Genomic DNA, 20,183 nt, shown 5'->3' with positions numbered 1-20,183 from the left:
AAGACCTGTCTGCACTTGATAACTCTTAAGAACTGGATAGTGAAAATAAACGATACATAGCAATATATCAATCACCCAGTATCTTTTATATTTAGTGATGGTAAATCAGTACTTAATATTACTGGATGTAGAGAAGGCTTTGGGTGGCAGAAACGAAAACAATCTGAACAATTCATTCAGAAAGGCTAGTTCAGTGATGATCAGGAAATTCAAAAGATGACATTTTTTATGTCTATTGTAAACTATTATATTAATGTGCTCTTAAAGTGGTAACATTTGAAACTTAAAATTTTAGGTTTATTAGTGCTATGAACATCAGATTCTTGGTTACCTTTATAGTTTTAGTAATAACTATCCTTTGATTTAAAGGTTATTTTTTGTTCTGTTACAAAGGAGTATCTATAGTGTGTTTTTTTTTTTTTTAAGAATTGCCACATACGATGAAAAATTATCTACTTTTGTGAATACTTCAATTTGAAACAAGTAGATCTTTCTTATTTAGATGCCCAGAGTTCATTCCTTAGACTTATAATTCAACTTCTCTTCCCTGTACCATTATAGCTTTCATTTCTAACGGATTTTTGCAAAATGTTGACATTTTATGAGAAAACATTGTGGATCTATTTCAGTAGAGAAATTACAATAATCTTATAAAAGATCATAAATTTTGCTTTATAATGATAATGTACAGATATTAACAAAGAGACTGACGTTATCCAGGGTAATTTTATTCTCTCTTTTTTTCACTAATTTTAAATAGGATTTGTTCACCAATGTTTCAGCATGTATATCTTTAGGTTTGATAACATTTCCAGTGGAAAAGTATGTTGTTTTAATTCTGCAACACTCTGCTCCTCTACATAAATTTTCTCAACATAAACCAGCCGTTTTTACATATACATTGTTCTCTACAAGTGGGTTTTTTCGTTATTACTGATCACTAACACCATGCTTACTTTGTAACTATTAGTGTCATTAGGGTTGTCTTCCTGCATTTATATTATATAATAGTAATCTTGCTATCTAAACTATCCTCAGGTTAAATTTCCGTTTGTAATTCTTTGTGCAGATTTTTTTTCTTCTAAGTTTCCTTGTATAAATGGTGCTTAAAGATCATGATTTATAACGCTAAGTATGCTGTGTAATAACTTCTTTCCAAACTGCTGGTTTGGCAGTACATAAAATGTCAAAATTTAATCATATCAAAACAAATTTATGGAGTTAACCACAAAATAAGAGCATAGTGTGGCTACTCTTATACAAATAAGAAGTATTAAATACAAGAAGAGCTCAAGAGAAAGTATTGTGGAGAAACAAAATACTTTTAAAGGTCAAGAGACACTGCATGCAATGTAATGTCCATTAAGAAAGATAGAAAAGAAAATCATACTTTACGCAAAAGTAATGAATTACATGGTTTTAAGTATCGGCCTGGCATGGCCTAGCGCGTTAAGGCGTGCGCTTCGTAATCTGAGGGTCGCGGGTTCGCGCCAAAACATGCTCGCCCTCCCAGCCGTGGGGGCGTTATAATGTGACGGTCAATCCCACTATTCGTTGGTAAAAGAGTTGGCGGTGGGTGGTGATGACTAGCTGCCTTCCCTCTGGTCTTACACTGCTAAATTAGGGACGGCTAGCACAGATAGCCCTCGAGTTGCTTTGTGCGAAATTCCAAAACAAACAAACAGGTATTAAGTATCATAGTGAGACTAACGTTCAGGTGTCAAAAAATTTGTTTCAGTAAAAAATAAATCCGCGTACTTCGGATTTAACATTAAGGAGAATACAAAATACGGAAATAAATTTTGCTAATATGTATAAGTACTCAATAATGACTATAAAATGGTATCATACGTCATAATTTAAAATTATCCATAAAGATATATTTCTGACACGATACTAAGCAGACTCAGAGTGAAAGCCCATTTCAGTAAGAGATGGGTCAATGCAATATGTTATATTTTCATTTATAACTTTTTTGTCTGTAAATATCAAATTAGGCACATTAATTATTTTTGACTAGCACTACTATTCAAACATCTATTAATTCAAGGGGCGCGGATGGCCAAGCGTGTTAAGGCGTTCAACTCGTAATGCGCGGGTTCGAATTCCGGTCGCACCAAACATCCTCGCCATTTCAGTCGTGAGGGCGTTATAATGGTACGGTCAATCCCACTATTCGTTGGTAAAAGAGTTGGCGGTGAGTGGTGATGAATAGCTGCCTTCCCTCTAGTCTTACATTGCTAAATTAGGGACGACTAGCACAGATAGCCCTCGAGTAGCTTTGCGCGAAATTCAAAAACAAATAAACAAAACAAACATTAATTCAAGGTTCCAATATAACCTTCTTCGACACGTACTGTGCTTTAGAAAGCCATGGTAAGAAGTTCAGCGCCTCATTTTTAATTAGCTCATAACCATAAGAGGGTAGAACACTAGGGTGATCGTTTTCCTGCGATTTTAACTAACCACTCCGATTACCTTTTAACCAAAAAATTAGGAACTACATGATTGTCAATGATCACAAGCAATGATTAGAATTAAGAACAGATTGCAATGAATCAGACCTTATAACATAAACAAAAATAAATCCATGTTTGCGATCATATACATTTAGAAAACACGTTTAGAAGAAAAGGACACTCTTATCTCTGCTAAGTGTGGCTGGCCCATGAAATTTGCTTGATTTATTTTTAATTTTCTTCTAAAAATGTTTTGTATTTGATTCTTTATAAAACTTTTATAGCTCATAAGTATTTTGTTATGTCTAAACTTTTAAGGAACACAAAATAAGCGAAGTCATATACGATCAAGAAAAGATTAGATTTTACTAAAACTTAATAAAATGCTTAATTAATAATTTAATAAAATAAACTCTGATAATCCAATGTGATGTTATGACTGTGTTTTTTAAAACAATAGAATGTTAAGATTTTCCAAATCCTTAAAAGAAAGCTTTAATATAAGCTTTGTTAGTCACCAATCTATATTTGCGAATTGTGTTAAAATAACAAAATAAACGTCATAAATGTGACTGAATACTTATTCTCTATTTACGATCTGAACTGGCCTGACATGCAAGACCAGGTGGTTAGAGCGCTTCACTAACAATCTGCAGGTTCGACTCACTGTCCCACTAAACATGCCCACCCTTTCAGCCATGAGGGTGTTATATAATCTGACGATGGTCAATACCGCTTTTCGTTGGTAAAAGAGTAATCCAAGAACTGACAGTGAGTGGTAATGACTAGCTATCTTCTACTCTTTTACTGCTAGAGTAACCAAGTTGGCTTTTCTTGCAGCGATATTTTCTCCCTCCATTGAATTTGCAAGTCACACACACACATATATATATATAAGATTAACATTAAATGACAGGCGAAATATATAGTAGCTTGTTAAATTTAAAAAAAAAAGAAAACTACAAAATGAAACCTTATCAATGGATTCACGAGCAACGAATCGGCAATCACGATTTTTGCCAGTCCTAAGTGTCAAATTATAGACCCCATGGTATTATTACGATTTTTATATATACTCTAGATAGAGTAGCCATCATTGAAGCTGAATATAAGTAGTGAGAAAAATCGTTTAAACAAGAGATGAAAAATGATGTCGATTCTAAGCGAAAGTGAGGCAGAAGTTTTGTAACTATATATTTTATTTAGAAAAAGTAATTAATTTCAGATAAGGTATGCAACATCGACGGCCCACCAGGGTTTGGGGATATCACAATGATATCAAGTGTCACGACCCAAACTCCATAAGAAATGGGGGGTAAATGTATATTAATGTACACGAGTTTTCGACCTTGTAGACAGTGCAGAAATTCATTCTAAGAGGAAATCTGGCTAGCAGCAATAAAACCTTCCAATTCAGTGCTTCAGACTCCCTATACAGCTATATGAATTTTACAAATATATACAAAACGTGTGGTATATTGATCACCATGCATCACAGTGATTACATACATAGTACCACCTGTGGTGTATCTTTTTTACACCCGATGAGGTGTATGATTTTTGCAACCACTTATGTGAACTGTTCAATTTGCAAATTGGTAATCTCTGATTACGTGAACCTGAAAGCTGTAAACATGCAGTCACAAAGTAATCTTATTGGCGCGATACTTGCATGTATACTTAGACCTACTGACTGATACTTACGAACTATCGCTTAGATCGCAAAGCTTAGAAGCACGCCTATATTAAAGATGTACATTTCGGCTACTAAAAAAGCCTACATCTAGGCCTAATTATGTAATTCGATTGGTAAGAACACGATAATTACAAGAACAAACACACAATTTGTAGGCCTGTAATGCAATAAAACAATTCAACAGACCAAACTGTAGAGGGGTATGATTGTATGCACCATATCCCCCACCTAAAATGAGGGGGGAATGTATACCCTCCATCCCCCCAGGATCTACGCCCCTAAGTACCACTATCTATGATAACATTGTAGCAATGATTTCAACAAACATCCAATCTGCATGAAACCAATCCAAAGGTTGTCATTGTTTTCCGACAGGACATCGCACATCTGACCCGGCATGGTCAGGCGGTTAAGGCACTCGACTCATAATCACAGGGTCGGGGGTTCGAATCTTCATCATACCAAACATGTTCGCCCTTTCAACCGTGGGGGCGTTATAACAATATGGTCAATCCCACTATTCGTTGGTAAAAAGAGTAGCACAAGAGTTGGCGGTGGGTGATGATGACTAGATGCCTCCCCTCTCGTCTTACACTGCCAAATTAGGGACGGCTAGCACAGATAGCACTCGTGTAGCCTTGCGCGAAATTCAAAAGCAAATAAACAAACATCATACACCAACTACGTGTTTCATTAAACTAAACTGTTTTAAATAGGATAGTATCGCTATTATTATACATACATTATTATACACGATGTACGTAAAAATGAAGAAACGAGATTTAAAAAAACTGTTAATTTAAAAATGAGATTGGGGATAGTTCAAAAATTGTAGAAACAATATAATTAGCTTAAATATTTGTATTATAATTTAGAAGGTATACTTGTTTATTCATTTCTTTTGTTGCTCTTCAGAACTATACTTTTTTATTTGATTAAATAGTTGTTTTCTTCTTCAGGTGATATACTGTTTTTTATTAATCACTTTAAAGTGAAAATAGTTTTGAAACATAAACAAATAAGTTTAAGGTTTGAGACACAAGATAAATAAAAATTGGGAATTTAAAAACCTGTAAATGAGATAGTAAACAAAGGAAGCACATAAGGCTGTAGATACTGTATAATTATTTATTAAAACTATAAATTTCTATTTCTATTTTGACTCCATCGATTGTAATTCTAGCTAACAAAATACTCACAATAAGGATTTGTAGCTTAAGAAAATAATATATACAGTATCTCAGGCCTTGTTTACTACCCCCATTTGCAGGTTTTTAAATTCCAAATTTTATATTTATCTTTTTTGTAACTACATTCTTACTTTAAACTCACAGTGATTACATATATAGTACCACTTGTGGTGTATATGTTTTACACCCGATGGGGAGTATGATTTTTGCAACCACTTATGTGGACTGTTCAATTTCCAAATTGGAAATCTCTGATTACGTGAACCTGAAAGCTGTAAACATGCAGTCGCAGAGTAATCTTGTTGCCAAGATACTTGCCTTTTTTTATTTCTTTTTTTACAATTGATATTTCCCTTTTATAAAATAGCATTTTCTTATAATCTTGTACCATTAACTCCATGGACAATCACTGTTTCGGTGCGAACTAGATTAAATAAGTGCCTTTTAATTATTTTTAACCAAACAATTCGAAAGAGCCTACCCAACGAAAGAACACTTTACAACAGTTTATTATATAATAGAAATACTTTTCCAGCGATATAGCGGTAAGTATACAGGTTTATAATGATAAAAACAGGGTTTCAATACCTATGGTAGGTAGAGCAGACACAGCTCTGCTTAACGCTTCACAATTAACAAACGGATAAAATGACAATTCTAAATTGGATTCAATAGAATCTAGATTACAAAAACAACGTCATACATCACTTATACATAATTAATTTTAGTTTTAAATTACAAAAATCATGTTATTCTAGTTAGTATAAATTAGTTTTTCAAGCACAATAATGAATCTTTCATTTAAACATTTGGTACTTTTTCAATGTATTTTTGCAAATCTGATGTAGCCAGGAAAATACAGCACTATAAAGTATAGTTCTTTGGTTAAAACACTCTTTTGTCTAAATATTATTTTAAATACTATGAAAAGTACCATTTATGACACTGGAATCCAACTTTATCTTAAAAATGAAAATTTATACTATTATTAAAATTGAATACACATCTTAGTTACAGTTGTTGTGTAAATAGAAAATGATTTAACCGATTTATTCCCGCTTTACGTTCTTCAGAAGAGGAAAAGGCGGTGAGAAGGACGTACTAATTTTTTTATAAATATTAGAAAGATCATAAGGTAAGCTGATTTATTTTTGTAGAAGATGTTGTAATCATAATGTTTATTTTTAAAGCTTAATACTAGTAAGTAATTTGTAACTTTATTTCACAATGTTAATTTGTATTATATTAGTAATGTTTAAACATCTTTTAGGCTTAGTGTAACTTTTTGTTGTGAAAATGGCGCTAATTGTATACTCGGTAATACTACCACCGATAGTGATACCTGAGGAAGGACGCACATTATGCTAAATATAACAATAGGGGAGGCAAACAACGATTTATAACCAGAAGGAAGAGTTATTATTGATGGTAAAACGTACTACATGTTTCAATAGAACATTAGGGTACTTGTACAAAATTTCCCCCGTAATATATCGAGTATTAGAGACGTATTCATTTGTAGTAGTTTAGTTGATAACACAATATTTTACTTTTAATTTTTTACGTATTTGATCCATCATGATCAAGAATTGTAATATCCCTAGAGTACCAACTAAACTACTACAAATGGATATGCCTCTTAACACTCGCCGTGTTACTGGGGAAATTCTGTGCAAGTGACGAACATTGGTGTGTGCCAGTACTACTACCACCAAGTAATGCAGTTACAACATTGCAAGGTTTATATATCGTTACAATTTACAAAGACAAAAGACACGGATTGAATATGGTGAAAATGAACTTAGGTGACACTGCAATAGGATATAGGGAGTGATAAAGTCAAGTGCATAAATGGTGAAATAGTCCTTGCCAGATGTGGCTGATGTTGCTGAGGCATTTATTACAGTCTAGTGAGAGATCATTTGCTTTGGTAATATCTGTAGTTTCTAAACAGTCTGTTTTTTTTTTTAGTTTTGGATTGGGTAGGAGAAGAATTTCTTTCCAAAGTATTTTTGTGGCATTTTTCATATTAGTGATATGTTAAGGCAGCTATGTGGAATTCACCTCTACACATGTGACCTTTGCATCTTATTTCTAAGGAATATGATATTTGTACTATGTATTTCTTTCCACATTAACATTGAACACTTACACGCCCAGTTTTTGTTCTTTTAATAGGGATTCTTTTGGGTTGGGTAATTGTTAAAGCTTTTGCAATGGACTTGGTATAATATACACATTATGTAGACTATAACTTTTGATGCAGTATGTGTACCTTTACAAAATTTAATAGAGTGAGTAAAGATTGCAAGTTTTTCTTACAAAATAAATCATTTTTTGTTTTTTTTAATGATGTAGTTTTAATAAAGATTTTATTTATAAAAATTTCAATCTTATTTTGTCACCAGTCTGAGTAAGAAGAAATTTTTATGTAATTATTCAAAACTATTCTTCATCCCAAAAATTTCAAATGTTATTTCTGTGGTTTTTAAAACCTCTTAAATACATTTGAAACATTTGTTTTTTGTACGACTATATTTTGCCTGTTATTTTCTCTACCCTGTGTGTAGTCTGTAAATTTGACCAATCTTGTAATTACCATAAAAAAAAAAGTGAATACAAATGCTAAGCCTAAATAGTTCAAATCTCATAACATTTATACATACTTATTTTTATTATATTGACTTTCCAGTCATGCCTGGCTAACATTACAGAATTTGTATTGACATGGTGCACATGCAGTCATATTACTATATCTAATAATATAAAAATGCCCTTTAGACTTTACAAATAACCTGTCTTGGCTGTACTTTAGTGACTAGTATTCAGTAAAATAGTCAGATTTTAATTATTATACATTATATGTTTATATAGATTATTATTATTATTTATAAGTATGCTGTTAAACTTATTTCTTTTAAAACATAGAACAGTAAATAAATAAGTGTATCAAACAGTTGTATCTTCTAGTTATAACAACCTTTTTACTCATTTGTTGCTTACTGTAAGTTGCTAACCCTTTTCAAATTTTACACATGTAGGATGTGTAATACATTTTTTGAAGTAATGAAAAAAATCAAATAACCATATTGATACCATAGAATTCCACTATAATTTCTCAAGCTTAGTAACTAAGCTGTATTTTGTATAAAAAAATGTAATGTTGATCAGACTAAAGATACAACCTACCTGATTGAAATTTTATGTGAAAGGAGGTGGCTTCCAAGCATTTTAAAATGGCTGAGAAAGCAACTACAGCAATATTCTGAGCTTTCATGGTTATTCCTGTCACTTATTGAAGTAAGTGTATGTAAGGGACAGTTTCCAAAAAACAAGAGGTGAGCAAGGTAGCTGTGTTTGATTCAGTATATAAGCCATATCTCAACACGTAGGAAATATGAGGTTCTTATTTTATATTCTAGCTTGTCAATATTGGTAATTTGAATTTTTAATTTGTGTTAAATTGTAGTCTTGGTATTTTGGCATCACAAACATCTAATATGAATCAGTGCTGCATTTAACATACCATGTGACTCACCAAAAAAAATATTTAAGTGTTGTTTTGATAGTTACTTTTAAGAAACTAATTCATTATACTATAATTTTAATTATAATCTACAATTTGATATCAATATATATGTAAAAATGGCTTGTTCAGATTGAGAAAATATTTTACGTAGAGGAGCGAACAACATTTCAACCTTCTTCTGTCATTGTCAGGTTCATGATGACCGAAGAAGGTCGAAATGTTGTCCACTCCTCTACGTAAAATATTTTCTCAACCCAAACAAACCATTTTTACATGTATATTTCTCTACAAGTGGGTTTTCTCAACATCACTGAATTTGATATCAAACTTATTGGCATAAATTCATAACAAATTTTTAGATGCAAGTCAACAAATGCAATGGTATGGGATTTAACCAGTTAAATAGAGTTAATAAAAGTGCTTCATTCATTGTTCCACATGTAAGAATAGATTTATGAAATGTTGATAATTTAAAAGAATTTTCATTACATAAAAAAAAAATTGTGTGTGTGTGGGTAGTAATAGTAAATACTGATGTGATGATCCTTGTATCAGCATTTGTTTAAAACTTTGTTCATATATGCAGTGAATACATGGTTTCAGCTTTTATGAAATAAGTTTTCACCAGCAGCACCCTCTACCAATTTTTAGTCCACTAGATGTATTTGCCCTTTCAGATGTAAGAGCATTATTATATCTCTTTCAATACCATTATTAATTTGTAAAAGTTTAGTTCAAGAGTCTGCCACAGTTACTGTCAGTTACTTGCTTTTTCTCTGTCAGCAAATTCTATTTGTGAACCTGAAGATTACCTAAGAAGGTTGAAACATTGTTCTGTACTTTATTTTAATTAACATTTTAATACCCATACCAGCTGCCTCGAGAATACAAAATTAGGAATAGTAGCTGTTCCATTACTCAAACATAAACAAATGCCCCAAAATTTACAGAGAATATTTAGTAGCAAAGGGAATTGAAGCTGAGGCTCTTGAATAAGAATTTTGAACCCCTTCTTCCCCATTATGCCTTAATTTCAATTTTTTTAGGGTTGACTGGTACTTTTGTAAGCCAAGAATTTTTATCCCTGTGTGGCTAACCTTTTGATAACCATATAGGATGAGCATGTTCAGTGATGGGGATTCAAACTCATGATCTTCAGACTTTGAGTCAAGAGTTGTAACTACCAGTAGTAGTTTATTAACATTAAATAATGTTGACATGGAACTAGAAGTTTATAAACTACACACAGTTAATTGTAATATTAAGTTTTCTTTAAATACAATAATCATTTAAAAAGTAGTTAGTTATACAAAAGTCTAAATTTATTTATGCTAATTACATTTTTAAAAGATTCATTCAAAATTGCATAGCAACCTTCAAATACAATAAGTTTAATAAAATGTTAGAACTTGAAATGATTGTAATAGAAATGCATTAAGTTTATTTTCAGGAATAAAATGGAAAGAAGGGAAAGAGGTACACGAGTTTTTGTTGGGGGCCTTACTGAAGATATTCAGAAGGAAGACTTGGAAGAAGCATTTAGTAAGGTTGGGAACATAGTAAGTGTGTGGGTGGCAAGAAATCCTCCTGGTTTTGGATTTGTTGAGTTTGATGATCGTGAAGATGCAGATGAAGCGGTAAATTCCATGAATGGTCAGCTTATCAATGAAACAAGAATCAGAGTAGACAGGGCAAGAGAACGACGAGGTAGAGGAGGTTTTCAAGGAGGGCGAAATTTTCGTGAAGGATATGATAGAAGGGGACCATCTTATGACTCATACAGGGGAGACAGTGGCTTTGGGCGAAGAGGTGGATACAGGTCTAATGATGGAGGAAGTTACAGTCACCGCAGCAGATCTCCAATGGGCAACAGATATTAATTTTTTACAAGTGAGCAATTCAACTTAATCATGTTTATGTTATTTATCATAACTTGGTAAGTGCTGTAATACTTGTATTTGTCTTTGTTCAGTCATATTAGAAAGCCAAGATAATATATTTCACAAGATTTCATCTATTTCTTCTTTTTAGTATATACTTCACTTGAATAATATATTCACTTTTAGCACAACTGGAGTGGGAATCAGGATACATTACAAAATGTAACACATCCATCTATTGATCAATAAATAAATCTTCATTCTTTTAAATTTCATCCAGTGATTTTCACAGTTTGGTATTTTCTTAGGGCAGTATTTAGAAGTAATAACAGTAACTTGTTGTTTGAAAACAATTGTTAAAATATTTGCATGCTGTGGTTAGGATACCAGTAAAATGCTATTGCATGAAATAAATAGTAGGAAAATAATAGCTTTAGGTAACAAAATGCAGTCAGACAAGCTTGGACTTTTAACCATAATATATAATGTATAATTAACTGTTAGTTGCATATAACCAAGGATTCTTGAGGTCTGCATGATGTCACAGTCACCTGATTTTGCCTAGTGATGTAAATGCCATCCTGACAAATGGGCAAATAATGTGGCAAGTACAGCTGTGTGTATGCAATTTATATAGGTCTACCTTATATTGTTTTACTGTTGGAGATGCTATACAGCTTCTTCAGTTATCATTCATACATTGTGTGATAGTCAAATTATCAGTTGCAATATCTTATCGTTATGTTGGCTTGGTTCTTGTCCTTGTTAGCACACTGACAACTTGTGGATCAATGACTCGACAGAATGAGAATATCCAAATATGTACAGTTACCTTGTGTTAAAAAATGAAAGATAGCATTTACTTGATGTAAAATGAGCTTGAACACACACACAGCTGAAGTCTATACTTTAACTTCCACAGCTTTTCTGTTGCTTCTTGTGTTTCACAATTGATAGCTTTAAGTCACAACACTATTCTTTTCTTTTCAGTAGCTTGTTTTTGTGGGAAAGCATGCTTTAAAAAGTAAACTACTGGGTCAAACTAGTTTTTAAAACAATTATCAATAAATCGTCTTAAGACTATTCTAGGCTAGGAATAGAATCCCACAAATATTTTCTTTATGCTTACTATCAGTTTTACCAATATGGGTTGAATGGGATCCACCAAGTTTGTAACCATGAAATTAACCTTGGGAGTAATTACACTGATTTTTGATAATGTACCTCATACCTTTACAAAATTTTGCAGGTTGTTCGTAGTCATTACAAGACTTTTATATACTAAATATCAAATTATTTTATGTTTTAAGATTTCTGGAGTAATTTTTTTTCATCATGCCTTTTTTTTCTTTTCAAATGTTGTCTATCCAGCATGCAAAGTAATTTTGATTTTATGAGTAAAAATACTATTATCCATTAGAACATTTTCAGATTTTACATGTAAAATCTTTATACCCTTCAGATAGTAAATCAAATGTTTTTTTAGAAAAAAAAACTATTTTCACTCCTGTATCTCTGCAAATTGGATTGTTTTGACCAATCTTATAACCAATATAAAATATTGGGAAATAAATGTAAATTATACTTTTATCATTCTAGAACATTTAGAAGTTATAAAATGAAAACACAAATAGCTTAAACCTCATAACATTATATACCTGCACAGATATTTATTTTTATTATAATGACCTCTCAGCCATGCTTAACTAACACTGCAGAAGTTGCAATGATGTGGCACACATTCACTCGTGTTACTATGTCCAAGAATATAAAACTAGCCTTTACAAAGTGACATATCTTGACTGTGTTTCAATGGACTAGTATTTTGTAAAATAGATACATTTGAATTATAGTATATTATATATGTATGTATGTTATTACTATTTCGAAGCTCTTAAACCTTTTTTCAAACATAGCATGTTTGAAAGTATACTTAAGAAGTATAGTAAATAATTATCTCTTCTAGTTATGAAAGTTTACTTGTTTGCTGCTTGACTAATAAGCCTTATCAAAGTTTGCACATGGAGGATTAGAAAGAATTTTTTTTTCTTTTTTAGGTTTTATATATACATTTTGATAAAATCATAAATTATTATATCACAATATCCTAAAATTTCATTATAATTTATCTAACTGAATAACTAAGCTGTATTTAGGTTAAAAAAAAAGTGAAAATTCAATCTCACTAAAGTCTTGCTCTACTGCTTCAAATCTAAGTGAAAATAGAGAAATTTTCTGCCTGATTATTTTTAAAGCCACCAGGGGAATATTCTCAGTTTTTGATTATCTGAACACATTTTACAGACAGAACTAAGTGTACTTAAGCATTTCCAAAAATGGAAAAACATTGATGGTGCCACTGTGTTTGATTCAGTAAATGCAGTGCTATCTCAGCAAATAGAAAGAAAAAAATGTTTTTATTTTAGACTGTATTTGTCAATATTGAAAATTTGAGATTTTTAATTCATAAGAAACTAAACTTTGTATTTGGACACCACAGAATTTAATTTGAATGCATACTGCATTCAACATACCATGTGACTCACAAAAATCAATATTTAGGAGTATTCTTTTAATATTTGCTTTTAAATTAAAAAAAATAATGTATAATACTAAAACTTAGAGTGTAATCTACAATTTGATACCAAACTTACATAAGTTCATAAAATAGTGGTTTAGTAAACTATTGAATGCAAGTCAACACATGCAGTGTCCTGGCTTTTGACAGATGACCTGTTAGGATGTGGTTAAAGAAGAAAGCTGCTTTGGATATTGTGAAGAGCATCATAAAAACTAAGTTGAGCTATTTCAGAAGACTTATTTATACATTCTTTTTTTTATTCTCATTGGCATGAAATTTAAAATCCTTTTTTTTTTATATATATATATATAGATACTATTGTCAGTCTGTCTCTCATATTCACTATTTCTCTTCTCTCTCTCTCTCTGTCTGTTTGTTATGTGTGTAGCTACATTTTGCACTCCCTGAATCTGAAATTTTAAACCTTAAAGGCAACATATAATATTCTATGGCCTTTAATACCTTTTTAGGATGTGGCAAAATAGGATAAAAGAAAATGATGAAAGCTGTTACATAACACTAAATGTTATTTTTATGGCTTTTGATAGGTGGAAATAAAATGTATTTAATGAAATTTATTGTCCTTGAAAACCATATTTTGGTACTTACGGAAGTTCTTAAAAGTCCTGTTTTATTTACCATATTTTGTATGAATGCTGGATGTCACCACAATAATACCAATGTTATCTGATTAGATTCTAGTTTCACAGTACTTATTTCATATTGGGCTTTAAGCTTTGTAAGGTAAGGCTATAATTGAAATGTTTATATTGCAGAATATATTAACATTATTTTAACTTAACCACAGTCTTAAAATAACCTATCATTGATTAATCAAAAATACTGTATAGTATATTATGGAAATTTCTTTCATATGAAATACTGAAAATTTGGTTACATTTTTACATAGTTTTTTTATATATATATACAAAGTTGATTCTTATATTACCATCAATATAAAATTGAAACATTACATTGGCTAGTAAGAAGTTAGTGTTACTAATATAATAGTACTATACTATCTGAATAGACTTTCAGATCTTATTTTTATTAATTCCATATTGGTTTTCAAATATTATAAGATAAGCTATGTTTATTAAAAGTTATATTTTGTAAAAATAAGTGATGCTATTTTAATTTTTGTACTTTAAATTTAGGCTACTTGCATACTATCCAAAATACAAGGTTTTTCATTTGATAATTAATATCCTGTGTTCTTGTTATTTCATTTATTGATTATGAATGATCTGAACGTATTTATAGATTCAGTACTTAAGGCTCCAATGTTGTCATAAGACATCCATATAAACATCAGTCAATATCAAAATGTGTGGATAAGTTATAGAGTGATGATGAAACATTGTGGGAATAATTATGAAACAGATTTTGGAAATACTGTGATGTCAAAAAAGTAACTTTTTATACTGAAATTATTTGTTCCTAATGGTTAGCTTTGAGGCTATTGTTTTGAGTCATTGTAATATTTAAGTGTAGGGATTGAAGTTATTCCTTCAATGGGCAAGTTGCTTGTGTGCGAAAGAGAAATATGGTTCAGTGTTGTGAACTGTTAAAGAAGTTTAAATGTGTTCATACTCTTTAACCCTTAAACAGCAGAAATGTTGATAGCAGCATCAGTTGATGATGGCTGCCATTTAAGGGTTAAGATTTCATTGAATCTTACCAGTTGGTAAATAAATAATGTGAAAACTAAGTAATACATTCAAGTTCAGATCCACGAGCAGAAATAGAAAAATGCATAATAATTTGCTTAAAGTTATCCATATAGTGGAGGTGGAGGCAGGATGAACAGATTAACTATTTTGAAGCAGTATGTAAAAAAACGTGTTTAAAAGAAAAAAATTTAAATGCAAATGTAACCTCTGATATGTTTTCATCCATTTTTTATATTTATGCTTGCATAGTACAGATTTGGAGAAGACTGTGTAATTAGAAAGTTGTACTGTTTATACCACAGTTCTTTGCTTTTCATATTTAGCATATTCAATAGTTACCTTTTCAGTGAGCAAGTTACATCCATATATGAAGTAAGGCTCACTTTTATGAACTGATACACAATGTTAAATGTATTCAGTGTTAACTGTTTTATTGAAGCTTATCAGTGGGTAAATAATTAAGATGAAAGTTAATTAATACTTTCAACTTCAGATTCTCTCAAATAGAAAGATATTATACATGGTAATTTACCCAAAGTTATACATACACTGGAGGCAAGATAATTTCTCAGGTTTTAGCAAAAGAAATATTACTGCAAAATCTTGAAAATGTTATGTCACTAATAACCTTTACATTTTCAGTGCAGGTTGGTTTCCAATGAATGTCATCAAATTCTATTTTCTTGTTTAGCTGTAGGATGGCTGTTTAAAATTTTTCCATAATTTACTTAATGACTTTATTTTTATTTTCCAGATATTTCCATTGTTCAGTGATTCTTTGATTATTTTACTGATTCATGTTATATCATTTTCCAGAATTTTCAAAGACTAAATTTCCTGACTGATGTCTTTGCAGGTTATTTATTGAGTTCCACTTTAAATATCATTATCAAACAATTTATGTTTCTAAGCACTTAAGTTTTAATTGACGATGAAACTTCTTGTGACAAAGGTAAGTTAAATCCTGCACTTTATTACTACAAAAGGAACTTTTAAGCTGTGATTTAGTAGTGAAACATAAGGAGTTGTTCAATTTTTATGATAGCTAAGGTGGAAAAAGTCTATCACTTATAAAATGGAATCTAGTTTCTGAAGAATAAGATGTAGTTGTTAGGTGTTGCACACTATAATGTTATTATGCACTACATTTCCCATACTTGAAAATTATCAAAAATGTCCTCTACCAGATTGAATACTTTTTCATCTTAAAACTGATACTCAATAAATGTTCTTTTGTAGCATATAATTTACATAACATAAGTTCCTGAAGGAATGTATAGATTTGTATTAGTATAGCTGTTAACTGTATCTTGGTTCAGTGTTTAACACTTGTTGCCTGATTTTCAAGTATTTATTCTGCATGACATGCTGCCCAATGACATCTACTAATTACAGATGACAGACAGTTTCTCAAGAACATTATCTGAGATATTGTCACAAGAAGCCATTTTTACCATCTGGTTTTTGTTTTGTGTTGATGAGTTTCACTGCATTTCATGTTTGGATTTCCATTAAAATGGAGAACCGTAGTGACATTGCTTCAGTAATCCAATGCAATTACTCCTTTCTTCAAACAGTGCCTACTGAGTAGAAGTCCTACACGAAGCGATTGTGAAGTACGGTCATCACATCTGTGAACGCCCTTGTTATTTTACAGGGACTATATATTTCTGCGACTAAAGTATAGTCTCTCACAACAAATTTATGATTTTTTATTGTCATTTTAATTCTGTTCTGTAATCGCATATGGTTATTTTACTAAAAGTTTCTTTGAAATTCACGGAGCTACTATTAAAATAATATAGTAAAATGTAATATTTACTACACGGATGAATCTTGTAAATGTTTTTTTAATGTTCATATTAAGTGAAAGCACATTAGCATAACCTCATCTTTATTTGCATGACTTCTGGAGCACGTGTTTTGTGGGGCTTGTATGAAAAAGCTGTTCAATTTGTACTGGTCATTCAGAGAAGACTTTGTTTATGTGGACTGAAGATGGTATTTTTGATGTACATGCATTAAATTGGCTTTCACGTGAATTAATAATAAAATTCAAGTTATGTCCACGAAGTCTGAATAGTGTTATTAATTGTTAAATATTTTTACTGAGTAATAAACATTTTTTTTCAAACTATAATTTTAAGCTATCACGCTTTTAATGTTTTATTTTGCTTACAGGCAATTGCTTGAAAATTTGCGTATTTGTCTGTCTTGAAAAATGTGTGAAAGATAAAGCGGGTGGCAAGTACATAGTTCGATCAGTTGAAATAGCAAATACTGATAATGAAGTTTGTAGCAAAATTAAAAAGTAAGCATTTCCATTATTTGTGTTAATAAACATGAGGGAATAGTATTACTATTTTCCCCCAATAAAATTGTAAAATATAAATTTGCACATGCGTTACAAAAATTAGTTTTTAATAGTTATAGCCATTATTTTGTAAATGTTTTAATGAACAAGTGTCCATTTTATTTGCCACCACAAGTTAGAATACATGACTAGTAAAAAACTTACTTCAAAAATAATCTGAAATAAGGATCTCAAAAATATATTTTAAACTCAAATTCAAGAAACTTACGTTAAAATAATTAAAATTTCACACAGACCGATTGTTTAAATATTAAGTCAAACTTGACGAGTAAGAGTTAAATCTTCATTTATTTTTAAATATTCACAGAGAACATACGAGTATGCTTATAGTCAGTTTTGTCTGTTTCGTATAAAGTACGAGTTTTAGAGAGGGTAATGAATTTGTACCCAAAATATGGAATATAACTAGTAGTTTACTTGGCAGGGAGAAAAAAACAACGACGTCTACTACTATGGGCAGTAATCGTTTCAACGAATACTAGGGCCATTTGGTTGTTAAGTCGTTACAGAATTGTAAATTATAAGCTTTATTGTGAGAAACGTTATTGCTGATTACAAGTTTGAATTCAGGAAGCTTTTCTGAAACGAGTAATGAACTGCCGAACTTATCGATTACACAGCCTTGCGATGCTTTTATTGGCTTAATTTTTACATGTTCAACAGTAATTCGTGTACGCTGAGTCAGAAAATTATATCCAATTTTCTCCATCAAGTACAGATCTGCCACAAAACATTGTGTACTTTCACATAAGTGAATCATTTTGGTGCTTCCCGGTGGCACAGCTGTATGTCTGTGGACTTATAACAATAGAACGTGGTGAACAAAGCACAGGTAGCTCGTTGTGTAGTTTTGTGTTTAATTAGACACACACATCATGTTCATTGAAAACAGGTCACATTTTGTTATGCGTAAAATGTTGACAACGACTGGCTTTTGATGTCTACAGACCATGTACGGGCAACTCCATGGCTACTGACCACTTGTGGCCAGCTTGAGCTTAGGAATCAAATTTTTCCACAATTCATTTCTTTATCGCAAGTTTGGTAATCAGCAACTGTACTTCCTCACGTTATCGCTCATGTTGCACGCTTCATCATTGCCACAGACTCCGCGCATTTTGTAATGTCAATCTGGTTTAGATGTTTATTAATGAGTGTACGTTATTTTGAATGTGCTTGCAAACATAATTTTATTGTGCAACTTTCAAGTGTTTAAATATATTTTGTTTTTAACCCCATAATATGGATAAGTGCATAATTCGAAAACGAAAAAAATCAGATGATGGTGAACATTCAGAAAATAAAGACAATTTAATTTATTCTGGTATTACTGCAGAAAAGAGAATTTAATGAAAGTTGGGAGTTTAACACTCCTACGAAAAGTGGGGCCTAATAGGCCCCAGAGCAACTGGAAAGGTTATTAATATTAGGCTAATAATTTTGTATTTAAATGAAATCAAATGAAATGGAAATTTCATTTAAATACAAATTTAAATTTGTACACATTTTAAATGAAATGGCAATTTCATTTAAATACAAAATTATTAGCCTAATATTAATAACCTTTCAAGTTGCTCTGGGGCCTATTAGGCCCCACTTTTCGTAGGAGTGTTAAATTTGCAGTGATTGAAGTAAATAATAAGCCGGTGTGTCTTGTGTAACAAAGTTTTTAGGAATAATAAAATCTCAAGCAACACTAACAACTTTCACAACGAATTTGATGTAAAATTTCCAGTTGATAGCAAAAATTGTATAAATGAAATTAGCCGTTTGAAAGCACAACTTCATGAACAAAAGGGAAGCCTAAAATCATTTTTATCATCGATAGAACTAGTTACGTTAGCTAGCTATAAAGTAGCTTGGATTCTAGTTTAAAAAAAAAAATTGATGCTGAACTGGTAAAAGAAATATTGGTTGTGGTCATTGAAACTCTGCTGGAAAATTATGATTCAAAAATAAAAGATAATTTTCTTCAAAAGGTAAATAACTTGCAATTAAGTCGAAGAACAATTGTCCGCAGAATGCTAGAGTTAGCGGAAGACAGAAAAACAGTTGCTTGAACAACTAAAATACTTTTTCTTTTGCACAAGATGAGTCAACAGATGTTAGTGAAACTGCACAGTTGATATTTTGTGTTCGATATGTAACTTCAGATCTTCAAGTGAGGGAAGAAATGCTTGGCCTTTGTGGATTACGAGATCGAACATGTGAAAAAAAAACACCTTTGAAAAATTTCTTGAAATGTCAAAAATGATTTCTCTGATGCTAAAGATGATCTCTATATAAACTGGAACAAAATTCTAACTATAAAATTTGAAATTGGTATTTGAATTTTTACATGATCCATTTCAAGTTGATTTAGGAAATTTCGGTAAGGAAACTACTTCTTTTTGTGCCTTTGGTTAAATGTGGATTTGAAGACGAGATGCTTACCCTGCAAAATGTGGAACACATAAAAGGTAAACAAAAATGTTTTATCAGAGAGATGTGACTCACTATTCTGATAAAAATAGCTTTGTTTGGATTTGTTTGTTTGGAAAGTTCGCACAAAGCTACTCGAGGGCTATCTGTGCTAGCCGTCCCTAATTTAGCAGTGTAAGACTAGAGGGAAGGCAGCTAGTCATCACCACCCACCGCCAACTCTTGGGCTACTCTTTACCAACGAATAGTGGGATTGACCGTCACATTATACACCCCCACGGCTGGGAGGGCGAGCATGTTTAGCGCGACAAATTCAAAATTATTTTCCATGTTTGGATCCACATGGGTGTGTGAGTCAATTTCTACGCTAGATTTTCTCA

At 31.5% G+C, this 20,183-nt stretch overlaps 1 protein-coding gene across 3 annotated transcripts; it reads left to right on the top strand.

Moving 5' to 3' along the window:
- Positions 1-6,309: 6,309 nt before the first annotated feature.
- LOC143252899 (RNA-binding protein Rsf1-like) lies at positions 6,310-17,081 on the top strand. 3 transcript variants are annotated; one of them, XM_076505726.1, is made up of 3 exons: positions 6,310-6,480; positions 10,325-10,764; positions 16,586-17,081. In XM_076505726.1, exon 2 carries the CDS (start codon positions 10,332-10,334, stop codon positions 10,752-10,754), a length of 423 nt encoding a protein of 140 aa, XP_076361841.1. In that variant the 5' UTR covers positions 6,310-6,480; positions 10,325-10,331; the 3' UTR covers positions 10,755-10,764; positions 16,586-17,081. The 3 variants fall into 3 exon arrangements, with proteins under 3 accessions (XP_076361841.1, XP_076361850.1, XP_076361860.1); XM_076505735.1 differs by having other exon boundaries at positions 6,397-6,480; positions 10,314-10,764; XM_076505745.1 differs by having other exon boundaries at positions 6,419-6,480; positions 10,302-10,764.
- The last annotated feature ends 3,102 nt before the right edge of the window (positions 17,082-20,183 follow it).

The sequence above is a fragment of the Tachypleus tridentatus genome, chromosome 1, assembly GCF_004210375.1.
Source record: "Tachypleus tridentatus isolate NWPU-2018 chromosome 1, ASM421037v1, whole genome shotgun sequence".
In the NCBI taxonomy this organism is placed as follows: domain Eukaryota; kingdom Metazoa; phylum Arthropoda; class Merostomata; order Xiphosura; family Limulidae; genus Tachypleus; species Tachypleus tridentatus.
This window is presented reverse-complemented; position numbering and strand designations above follow the sequence as displayed.